Source organism: Giraffa tippelskirchi, chromosome 10, assembly GCF_054371585.1.
Source record: "Giraffa tippelskirchi isolate mGirTip1 chromosome 10, T2T-mGirTip1v1.2.pri, whole genome shotgun sequence".
Taxonomy (NCBI): Eukaryota; Metazoa; Chordata; class Mammalia; order Artiodactyla; family Giraffidae; genus Giraffa; species Giraffa tippelskirchi.
The window spans coordinates 84,111,134-84,123,949 of record NC_137284.1 but is presented as its reverse complement, the minus strand read 5'-3'; the positions used below and the strand labels follow the sequence as shown (position 1 = coordinate 84,123,949).

Sequence of the window (12,816 nt, the reverse complement as noted above, 5' to 3'; positions counted from 1 at the left end):
TAGCTAAATACTGTTTAACTTGTGCTCAGTGGTGCAAATATCTATATAAAAACAAAGTGGAATTGACACTTTAAGTATAGGAAGTATCAGTACAGATTATCAAAAGGACTTGCTAGAATGGGTCTAGACTGTGGCGATGAAAAGGTAACCAGCTGGAGTCTTTTAATGCATGTCTTACCCCACTGCTTCCATGCAATCCTTCCTTTAATACACTCATTCAATAAATATTGAAGGCCTGCTTTGTGTCAGTTGCTGTTATAGGCTCTTGGACTATGGCAGTAAACAAAACAAAGTTCCTGCTTTTGTAGAGGTTATGTTCTACAGGATAAAGTAGATGATATTTGATTAAATATGTACTAACACATTAATAATATACATGTTTGGAAGGTGCAGGAATTCAAGGTGATAGGTTTATTTAGAGACTGAAGTAAGGAGAGCTTCTCTGTGGAAGTGAAATTTAACCAGAAATCTGTACACAGGAGTGAGTCAGACAACCATCTGGGGAGAGAGAGCTCCGAACAGGGTCGCTGGGTGGGGATGAGGCACACCCCAAGACCAGCAAGGTCAGTGGTTGGAGCAGAGTGAGAAGGAGGGGTGAATGTGGAGAGTGACCGATGAGGCTGTGAGACAGGCAGAGACCAGATCACAAGGGTCCTTGCTAAGAAATCTCTAGTATACCCTGATGAATTTCTGAGAATCTACTGGAGAGTGTGTGACATAATCTGACGTACTCTTTAGAAAATCAGTTTAGAGGTGCAGTTTAGAGAATAGACTGTAAGGAAGGCAAGAGTGGAGGAGTCCAGGGCCTAGGGCATAGTGTAAATACAAAATGATGGTGGCTTGGGTTAGGCTCCCCACAGGCAAGGGAAGTAAAGCCAAACCTGAACTCAGCAAATTAGATCCCCTGGGACCTATCCCTTCCTTATCTTTCATTTATAGTAAATCCTTTTCTCTTCCTCTTTGTTTTCTGTCTGTTCATCAGTCTGAACCCTTGTATATCTGTTTCCTCTAGAATGACTTCCATTTTGCTCTTCATGGTCCAACAGAGATCTCACCTTCCTGTTTGAGGACTTCCTCCCTTGAAACATTTCCTGGTACTTCCAGAAAGAGAACTTACTACAGAATTTCATGCAGTATGAAACTCATCTTTCACGCTGAATTATATGTGTTACTATGTTGTCTTAATGTTGATTGGATGGTGTAATTTTTTTTTTCAATTTTATTGGTTTGAGAAAATTAACAATATGGAAATTACTGAGCTAAACAAACTTGCATCACCATGAATATCACTTAGATTATTCTTTTCAGTACAACTAATATTTAGTAATTCATGTTTATAATTGAGAGACTGGTTTTACTTTAAAATGAACACAAGGAATGTTTAGAAATTTTCCAAGAAATAAATTATAAAATTCCCATCTTAAATCAGAGTATCTAAAGTGCTAAGAACATTGCCTGTATATAAAAAGGTCTACCGTACGCATGCAATAAAACAGTATTTTTGAGTTTGCATACAATTATTCCATATTAAAGCCTGCACTGAGTGTGACCACTTAGAAAAAGGAACTGCTGGATTGTGTTCTAAAGCTCAATACACTTAGGATTTTTCAGGCTCAGAGTATTATTTGGTAATTCTATCCAACTTCTTCTAGGATTAGATAGTTAAACAATATCATCATTACAATCAATAATGCAATACATACAACCCATTGTATCTTTCATTTCATACTTCTAAAATCCAAGAGAATACTGTGAGGAAAAATACTGACACCTTGAATCACTTCTATACCTGAGTTCATTTGAATTAAGAGAACAGGGTGACATGTGAAATTAATGGTCAATACACCACGTGGAGAAGGCTGTTCTTTCTGTGACAGAAGTCTTGAGTATAACTTTAAAATACTGCTAAAAAATGTATTTTCAAAGATTTCTAGAAAACTCTTTAGGTGAATTCATAGGTCACTGCTGTAAAAATAAATACCTATACATTACAACTAAGTTAAAAATATTTCTCACAATATATTTAATTCTACAAACAAAAGCCATACACAAAAACTGAATGAAATCTCAATGTAGCAGGGTTCCCTGACTTATAAGTTATGATAAATAAATTAATTAAAAAAAAAACCAAGTTATGACCTCTATCCCCCACATGAAGACAGCTTATAAACTCTTTTTGAGAAAGTACATAATAACCAAATGCCCCTACGAAACAGGAACACTTAGATAAGAATTTTAATTTATTAGTATGACTATTAATATGCCTATATACCTAAAAATTGGCTTTCAGTTACATATAATGGCACATTTTTCAGCCCACAGCCAGTGTTTAATACATTTGGGTCAGTCGCAATAGAGTAATTTCTCAGAAAAACCTATTTAAAAGCTTCAGGGTTTTAAGATCTAGAGTTCAGATATCAGTGTAATTAGGGGAACTTTTAATATAAACATAAATCTTGTTTTAAATAGAACTATTAATTTATTAATAACTGTCTAATGATATATATTAGGTTTTCTTGAGGTAGATAACCTGCTTTTTTACCTGATTATTAACATTCCTTATTCCCAGGTATAGAGATCTTCACAAATATGTCCAACATTCCTATTATTTTAAATAAACTAAAAAAAGTATATTTAAAAGTATATTTTAAATAAACTCAGATTATTAAACTTAAATAATTAACAATTAAACCTATTTGAAGAAACATAAAAATTAATTTTCCTTCTGTAAGCACTAAGATTAAGGCTTACCTGACATTAGATTCAGAAAATTGCCAGAAACAAAATAAGCATGGATGAACTATGAAGATTAAATTACACTTTATGCCCTAGAAATGCTTTATTTTGTGCAGCAAAGATTAACATTCTGGCAGAAGGAAGAAAAGATTGATTAAATGATCTTCAAGGATCCTCCAACTAAGAATTCCAGGATCCGTGGGTTTAAATTTTTGGTCATCCTTTGCCTTATCTATTTATGTTCAATACTTACTCTACCATATGTGAATATTAGTTATATTCACTGAAATCAGCCTACAACGGACAGGTGGGAGATTTCAAGATTAGAACAAAACGTTCAATCTCATTAACCATCAATAATACACACTTTTCTCATTTTGTCTTTTTTTTTCCTTTGTGTTTCTACATGGATGTATACTTTTCTGCTTTCCCCTCCAAATTTTCTAATGAAATAGTCCTTATTGAAATTTAGAATTAGACACCAGGAGCGTCACGGCCTCCTAAAGTCTGCAAACACACAGTTAACATCAACTCAGCCATTGTCTTCTAACTGAAAAGAAGCACTCTTACCGTGTAGCCCTCGGTATACTGAAAAGGAGCCCTGGAACTTTCGTCTGCTGTTGGACTCAGAGGCTTGGGGTCAGACATGGAGCGCTGCATCATCTTGGCTGTCTTAGGACTTGCTGGGGGAACTTTAGCCATATCTGGATGCAGTACTTTCTGTGGACTTATATCATCAGGGAGGGGTTTCTCATAAGGTACAAAGGCTGATTCTAAGGCTTTGCCTGGTGAAAGTGGTGAGATGGGAGAATAAAGGACTTTTGGAGATTTGGGTGGGGAAGGAGCCAGCTGTAGTGTGGAATCTGCCCGGAGGTGAGATGAATAACCAATTTCTAAAGGTGTTGGGCGTTTCTTGTCTTTGGGTGGAGAGGTGGCACTCAGATATTGAGGACTTTGTGTGTCTGAATCTGCTTCTGTTTGACATCCTAAACTGCCCCCTTTGTAAGTCTTTTCAGGTGCTGAAATGTGTTTAATTATTTCTACCTTGGCATCCACGCGTGCCCGTATCGAAGGTGTTCTTATGGTTCCAACTGGTTCAGTTTGCACAGATATCTCTGCTACTGTTTGAACGGCTATGCTGGAGACTTTGGAAGGGGGTTTGGCCTTGTCCGCCTCTGCAGGGCTGTCACCATATTTCCCTACGCGAGCTTTCCTCCTAGATCTAGCAGGCATGTCCCATTCATCCTGATCTTCGTCATCTGTTTGGACACTTGTATCGACACTCTTTTTAGTTCTCCTTCTCCTACTCACGTAACTCCGATCTGCTGAATCTTCATCGTCAGTCTGTACCCCACTGTCCACTATCTTTTTAAAGCAGCGGGGGTCATCTGCCAGATTTTCCCCCATCTCGTCATACTGGCCACGGACTTTAGCTCCAGAACTTCTCTTCTTGGGTTGTTTCTCCTCTTTGACAATTACATCTGTCAGAGGTATTTCTGAAACAGTACTCAGAATGCCAGGTGGGGCAATGTACTGAGTCACCCCATCAGACTGAACCGTGTACCATCCCTGGCTCTGTGGTATTTCAATCGCCACCACAGCTGAGGCTGTGGTGGTTGCATCTTCAGTTGCCCAGAACTGACCACCTTCTGGGGCAACATACTGACCTTCCAGGATGGCCTGCTCTGCAGTGGTCTGTGGAGAGGCAGTTCCGGAAGGGTCATAGTTATACTGGTAGACCTGGCGGATCTTCTGCTCCTCCAGCTGCTGGTGAAGCTGTTGCTGCAGCTGCTGGATCTGTTCCAGCTGCAACTGTTGTTGCGCTAATGTCTCCTGCCTCATCATGAACTGGGCTTGCCGCTCCTCTTCTTGTTGATAGAGGAGGTGCTGCTTCATTGACTGCAGCTCCTCCAGCTTCTTTTGAACCATGATCTTTTCCTGTTCTCGGAACCTTTGAATCTCCTGCCGTTCCCACTCCAACTCCTCAGCAAAACGCTGTTGCTTGATCTTTTCCAGTTCCAACAGCTCACGCTCCAAGTCTAGCTGCTGTTGTTGCTTATCTTCCTCGGGGATGATTAAAAGCGCACTTTCCTCTCCCACCACTTCAGAAAATACTTCAGATGCTGTGGTCAGGGTGGGAACTGAGTCCATTGTCTCAGCCGTGAGAGTCTCCATAGTGATAGTCTGCAAACTGGCACTGATATCAATACCAGTGACTTCAATGTCTGTTTCGGATGCACCAGTTGTTAGGAAATAGGATCTAGGCACGGGTTGGCTTTGGTGCAGGGCGGATAAGGAAGTCACAGAGTCATTTGTGTGCACACCAGACAAATCCCTCATGGTGGTGCTGAAAATGGAGCCAGGCTGTGTGGTGATAGCAAACGTGGAAGGAATTGGAGTTGCTACTGAAGAATAGACAACCCCATTAGATGACCTCAAAACACTCCCCACACCATACTGGGGTCCTGGAGGTGGAGTCATTCTTGCTGTGGAATACTGCGGGGTACTAATCCCAACTCCTGAAATGACTTGTCGAGTTTCTGGATATGGACCTGTAGTCTTGCTTGAATAATCCATTACCTCACCTGAAATACAGGGGAGAGTTATAGTCCAGTTCCTAGAATGAATGATGTTTTGGGGGTTGGAAAGCCCTCTCAGTCTTGAAGAACATAGTGAACAGGACTGCATGCAAATCCACAGGTTATTAACCTACTCAGGTGCAGAATAAAAGCAATGTTGAACATGCAGGCACATGCAGGCGACTTTGGGTGGAACAAATTTAAAAAAAAAATGGAGAAACAAAAGTGCACATGTACTCCAAAATATATTGCCAAAACATCCAAAGAAAGATAAAAAAATAACAAAATTGGAAATAAGACCACATTGTCATCCTGAAATGAGATGAGGAACACCATGATATTTCAAGGAAAGGTCTGTTGCTACATCATACTGACCTGTAGTAATTCTCCCTGAAGTAAGATCTACTGCTGCATCAGTTCCTCCAGAATAATCAAAAGCGTTCTTACTTTTATAGAAAAAATGTCCAGCTTCTGCTAAATTAGTGTCAGACATGGAAGGTTTCATTCCCCCAATCCCTCTATAACCATATGACCCAGATCGATCATATTGATAGTGATCATCCCTATAACCAAAACGATCCTCAGGAAGAGTGGTTGCGGGCTGCTGTGCTCTGCAGCTTCTTCCAAAGGGTAACTTATAAACCACATCACAGCACACGGCTCTTCTTCCTGCAGTCAGATCAACAGGTTTTTCATCATCTTCTATTATTTTAGTCACCACATTTGAAGACGCTTCATCCATTGTTACAACAGTTCTATGAGCTTTGGAGGTACTGAGATCCACTACTTCCCCATCAGTGATGCTCTGGGATGTGGAGCTATCAGTCCATCCATTTGTGACACCAACAGGAGCTACAGTAACAGGTTTTGTAGGAGCTGATGTCACTGGGTGTGCAGAAGTACTTAAAGATAAGTTTATTGGTGCTTCCTCCCTAATTGCAGGAAAGGTCTGGCCACTTAGTACTCTGTATGGTGGTTCCACATGCTTTGATGTAGTAAGCTGGAGTGGTGCTGCTGTTGCAAGTTCTAGACCCACTAGGCTTTCTGTGCCTGTGGTGTAACTTGCAGTAGCTGTGCATGTGACAACAGTCACTGTCTCGGTGACCAGGGATATAGGAGTCACTTCTGATGAAGTTGCACTGAGATTTATAATTGAGGGTTGGACAGCACTAATTTGTCTCCCATACATTTCACCTGTTGTGGTCTGCCTCTTCACATCCACTGCAGAGGCAGAAAGATCCATACATCTTTCAGTTACTTTAACATCTACTTTGGGTACTGTACGCAGATCAATGGCATCACCAACAAGTTGCAACTGGACATCTTCTTTATGCTGCTGCTTCTCTAAACGGAGGTGATCTAGAGCAAGAGGTTCTGGAGGAAAGGATATAGAGACACTGCTGAGACCAACATTAGGGACTGCACTTCTTGTTGTTGGAACCTCAGCCTTGGAAACTTCAGTTGGGTGAAACTGTATAACTGAAGCTGAAGTTGCTTGAAATGAAGACAGTGTTGTGACTGGGATAGCAGCAAATTTCTCCAAAGCTCTGGAGATGTACAGGCTCTGTTGTGAAGAAGTTGATATTTCTGCAGCTGTCATAGGAGGAACTACAGAAAATACTGGTTCGATGGAAATCAAATCTTTGGGGGGAGATCCCAATGGCCAGCTGGTAACAGCTTGACTAGCTGAAGAATCTGTTGGAGTGCCAGGTTCAGATGGCAATGTGATAACCACATAAGTTTCCATAAGAGACTTGGAAAATCTTGGCGAGGACTTGTTAGAGTGAGGGGAAAGTGGAGAGGTAGGGGAAGGCAATTTATAGTCTGCTGATGTCACTAAATTTAATGTCATACTTGTAGTTAAAGGTAGACCTGTTGGTTTGGGGTATGTATCTGTTGGTTTTGGGGTAGTGACTGGAGGTTGAGGAATTGCTGGTTTAGGAGCAAGTGGAGGTTTGCTTGGCTCGGCTCTATGTGTAAATACAAGTCCAGATGGAATTAAAGATGGCTTAGGAGGAACAGGAGGAGGTGCAGTGGTATATATTTTTGTCATAGGTAACCCATTACTTCTGGGAGCAGATGTGGTCTCCACTGCAGTAACAGAATCTGCTAGAGATGTAGCTGCAGTAGTTGCAGTCACTGGAGCTGTAACTGCTAATTTTTTTTTAGGATGAATAGTTGGTTTAGGTGAGGTTGGTGGAGGAAGAGGTGGGGGAGGGGGAGGAGGGGGAGGAGGAGGAGGTGGGGGAGGGGGAGGAGGAGGGGGAGGGGGTTGGGCTGATGTGTCCAAAGAAGAACTTCGAAGGAATGGACGAGTTTTAGTTGGAAGAGAGAAAATGGGAGGAGTGCCAGATGGTAGCTGAGATGCAGGTTTTTCTTGACCCAACACCTCTTCAGGTAAAAAGCATGTCGTTGAAACCTGCTCCTTCATTGGAAGGGTTTTTACAGAAGAAGATGTCTGATCAAACACAGTGTCAGGTAAGCTAATTTCTGTCAGTTCAGCCTCAGACTCCTTCCTAGTATCTCTATAAGCTTCCAAAACTTCCAGAATAAGTCCATCCCCTGTTTCCTTTCTGGCCTTCTTTGCTGCATCTTTTTCAGATATAGATAAGTCAGTAGAAACAGTGTCAGCAATTAGCCCCTCGAGTTTAGTTCCTACAGGTTCTATGAGAGAAGGTTCTATATCAGATAAGGAAATCACAATGTGATCTGTACTAGTTCTACCATCCTGTATGGCTGTCTGATCTAAAGGTATACTTATGTCTTCTGGATAGTCTATAATGCTGCCTGGGAAATATGTTGATGAAGAAATTTCCTCAGCATCTTCAAATTTAGCTACAAGGTCCACTGGCTCAATATAAACGGTGGTCATGCTATCCAGGGTGGTAATGGGTGAGGAGCTATCTGTGGTACAAACTGAAGAAACAGATGATGTGAGAGAGGGTGTGTCAGAGGGTGGGACTGATGTAGCACTTTCTGAAGGTTCAGAATAGGTCAAAATCAGTGATTCATGAGCAATTATCTCTTGAATTTCTCTTGTATAATCAGTCACATATTCATCCTCAATTTCTTCTGTTGAAAAATGTTGGGTTATTTTGACATCTGGGATGGAGAGTGTTGTGCTGCTGGTTGAATCTGTAAGAGATGCTCCTGAGAGAACACTTGATGTCAAAGATGCATCAGGCACCCTATCAAAGTCCACAGTGGACTCTGTCATATCGTCTCTGATGAGGGGCTGGGTTGGACTAGATCCAGGTGTTAACTGCATCTGTTGCCTTTTCATGAGTTCTTCATAGGCAGCATCAGCATCTAATAATTTTTTTTCCTCAATGGTAGAAGTTACCATACTACCCAGATCGACAATCTCATGGCTTTCCGGGATGATAAAAGAACTTGAAACGATGTCTTCTTGAGGCAAAACAGCATGTAAATTTTCTAACTCATAAAACTCTTTCTGGAGGTCTGTAATTTTCTGCATGGGATCTTCATAAATCTGTTCTGGATGTCTCATTTTTTGCTCTCTCCCTCTCTGCTGCAAAAATCCATTTTCTTCTTCTTGCCTCGTGAGCAGACTGCTGTCGACTGAACCATTGTATGTGTCTTCCACTAAAGATTCATAAATGTAATCTTCTATTAGCATCCCACCATACAAAGGCTCTTTTTCAAACATTTCGTCTCGTTCATTTAAAGCTGGAAAAGCTTTATATTTCTGGCTTTTATGCATCATTTCTTCATACATCTCCTCAGCACTTTTTAATGCCTTTTGGCCACCTTCTTTCTGCATAATAGATTGCTCATCTGTCGGTGAGTATAAAGACACAGCTGTGGGCAATTTATAAACTTTTTGTACTTCGATTATTTTTTCTGGGCTTATTTCAAAGCCTTCTGGGTCCGACTCTATGCTAGGTGAATATTCAGAACACGAAGATCGATGGAGCTCCTCCATTTCTGCAGCCTGACGTAATTCTTCTGTTGGAGATGCGTCTTCGATGGGAGAGAGATTACTGGGTGGTGTCTTTGGTCTTTCCCTCCTTCTCTGAGCTCGAAGTTCATCTTTGTCTTTCTTTGATTTCTTACTAGAACTCTTTCTTTGCTGCTGTTCTAATTCCCGTTGCTTTTCTTGCTCTTTCAATAATTCTTCTTCTTCTCTCAATTCTTCTTCCTCTGAAGAATCTTCAATGGTAGGTAAAAGAGGTCCATGTGATCTGTGTCGAGCTTTGCGTTGTTGTTTGCTCTCTCCTTTTTTGTGACTTGGACTACTATCACTGTCTTCATCAAGAGAAGAAACCGATGTAGGAGATGTGCCAGGAGTGAAGCTGGAAGCATGAAGACTAGAAGATCCTTCCCCCCTTGATCGATCTTCAGGAGAGTCTGTCAGGCTTTCCATTTCTAATTCTGGCTCGTCATCAAAATACAAAGGTGTTTTTTTCTGTGATGACTCTGCAGAATATTTATCTGCTATCGTGCTGTTGAGTTCAATTGTTTTAAATCGACGGAGTCCTCCTCCTCCGGCAACTACAAGTTCTTCACTCTCCTGACTTTTAGTTTCTCTGTATTTAAGCTCAGGACTTTCATCAAAGGTCTCATCATCTTCATCATGCCAGGAATGGCGTCTTCCTGCATCGTCATCAAAGCTTGCACTACTTTTTCGCGTCAGTCGCCTGTGTTTCCCTCCTGTTCCTTTCCCCTTCCCTCTGGTTTCTTCCTTCTTCTGGCTTTCTGTACTACTGCTAATCTCCTTGAGCTGGTTCCTAATGAACTCTTCATCTTCAGAATCTGAAGCATCTTCATCAGCACTCATTTCTATGATTTGCTTTCGAATGAAGTCCTCCTCCTCACCTGATCCTTGGCTGTCTTCCTGTTTATACTCATCACTGCTTGATGAACCAACACTAGTCCTCCCTTTTCTTTGTGGAACAGGTGAGTTTTCACTTTCACTACTGTCTTCAGTTGAATCATAAGGCTGTCTCCTTGTAGCCAACTCATCAACAAATTCAGGCTTTTCTTGGTCCTTTCTGGAAGGAATGTCTTGTTGGCTCTCTTTTTTAAAAGTATCTCCTTCTTCTTGACTCTCTTTGATCTCCTCCTCTGAAACTGTAGATTCCAGTTTTTCCACTAAACTCTGAGTTTTCTGCTGGTCCTTAGGCTGCTCAGGAGAAACCTCATGGGGCTGTGTTTTCTTTTCTGACTTTTCTTCAACAAGTGTACTTGCCTGAGCTTCTAAAATAGATAGGACTGTACTTTCTAACTTAGCCAAATCTGAGGGGCTGGAAGGGCTGCTTTCTTGTGAAAAGGAGTCCTTTTTGAGTCCCTTGAGCAAATCCTTTTCATCACTGGGAATAAGACTTGGAATTTCACCAAGTGAACTTGATATTCCATCAGAAGAATATCCTGTGTCACTAAGACCTTGTGGGCTTTTCGGCTGCTGAGAACTTGAAGTGTCTGATTTGTCATCTTCCTTTTCCTAGCAGGGAGGAAAAGATACAGGAAAACTTAACATGGGTAAACTAGTAACACAGCCTCCTCATTACTCTCAAATAACTATTACTGAGGAGAAATTATAGGAACTTTTCAACTATATAACAGTATTTTAAAAAATCTATGAGCACAAAAAATAAAAATAGTTGGTACATATTAAGGTTAGTTTTCATTTAACTAAAGTGTAATCAAATGTCAGTTCTTAAGCACAACTGATTTTATTTCATTGATGTATCATTTTATATCTCAAAAGCATTTTCCTTCAAAAACATGGTTATCTTTCTCAGTATATTTACTTTGGGTAAAAAGTCAAATGGCCAAAGAAAATCTTTAGTAAGTTTCTCTTAACATAATTAATACTTTTGGATTATTAGGATAGGCAAACGAAGAATCAGAGAATGGGCTTTGTACTTGGCTGACTGTATGGGATATATTTACTTAACAGAAATAAGCAGGTAACATGACCATAATAATATTCATCTCACCTACTGCAAAGGATTCTTTTTTTTTTTGAGAGAGAGAGGTCAAACAAGGCATTGCCTTTTAAAGACACTCTGAAAGATGTAAAATGCTATATTTCACTTGGTATGATTGTTAATCTCTACATCACTATTGCTAATCTCTATATCACTATTGCTAATCTCTATATCACAATTGTTAAATTCTGTATCCCTTGAAATGAATATTTAGAAATTATAAAATTCAAAAAAGCTATGTGATCATTGGTCTGACTGAAAGCTTTAGCTAAAGAGAAATACCTAGCTGTTATTTTTCTAGAGTTATTAGATCACATCTTCAGCATCCCATCTCAAAGAAATTTAATAAATATCATTTATAAATGTCTACAGACTTGAAAATACTTGAAATTTTACCTTCGCCTTACCCTACTCATTTTACCTTCATTTCCATTTCAGTATCTGTCTTTATGGATAAAAATGTATCTTGAGTACATTATAGGGTAAAATGCTTTTGCAGAATTTAAAACATAACAATTAAAAAAGACAGTCTGATACATTCTTCACAACTTTAAAGCAAAAAACAATGCCTGCCCTTTGGATTACTACAAATTAACTTCCCTGGAACATTTTTGATGTCTTTCTAGAAAAGGAATACTTATCAGCCATCGTGAGATCATAGTAGTTGGGCTGACAAGCACCCAACTAACTGGTTCATTTAAGAGCTACAAATTGAGCAGGTAATCACAGGTGAAGCAGTGTTCTCATAAACTTTCTAGATGGTCATGGTGGAGGGATCTCCACTGTGACTGCTCATATCTCACACAATACCAGAGTACAACATTTTGAGTCCAGTATGCTTTCTACATCTTTGCTTTTCTATATTTCCACCCTTCACTAAATACCATAACCACAGGGGTGGGGACCTAAGCTCCTTGTGAAAAAAAAGTCAAGAAAATGATCCTTCACAATAAAATTTTGATGGTGTAATTTGTGTTCTTTATTGTGAGTCTGTACATACTATAATACAACAGTGTAATAAAAGTATACATATAAGGAGGAAATGCAACTATGGTTATATATAACAATTTATTGAGTATAATAAAGAATAAACTTTAATTTTATACAATGAATTCTAAAGGCTCTATTGGCATTTTACAAAAATAAGATTAGGATCAGACATACACAACATAACAAAGGAAATTAAGATACACTAGACAGAAGACTCAGATGCACAAATATCAAAATCCCTACCCTAAAATCCCCCTTATATGCCCTTCTGGATGTGTTCATGCTTTTCCTCTCTTCTCAGTGTTATGTTCTATCTACTTCTCCTTCCTGGTTTCTTTCCTCTTTACTCCTCATGAGATTCAATCATCATTTACCTATGATGATGCTATGATGATTTTTCACCTAAATGACTTCCTCTCCATATTATAAGGTGGAATAGGTCTGCAAAGATGTTGTTCTACAGGTCTGTGGGTCTAAGATAAAGTGTCTGGAGTGGTTAATAAGGAAATCAAGTTAGGTGATCAAAGGGCATTTGGCTGAATTGTTTAGTAGGAACA

At 39.8% G+C, this 12,816-nt stretch overlaps 1 protein-coding gene across 1 annotated transcript in view; it reads right to left on the bottom strand.

Annotated features, from left to right (window-relative positions):
- The window catches only part of PCLO (piccolo presynaptic cytomatrix protein), a 359,914-nt gene that overhangs the window by 151,810 nt on the left and 195,288 nt on the right, over window positions 1-12,816 (bottom strand). The window contains exons 6-7 of the mRNA XM_081531727.1: window positions 5,691-10,779; window positions 3,307-5,321 (exon numbers count right to left, since the gene is read on the bottom strand). Coding sequence (XP_081387853.1) covers window positions 3,307-5,321; window positions 5,691-10,779 — 7,104 coding nt within the window. The remainder of the gene's footprint in view (window positions 1-3,306; window positions 5,322-5,690; window positions 10,780-12,816) is intronic.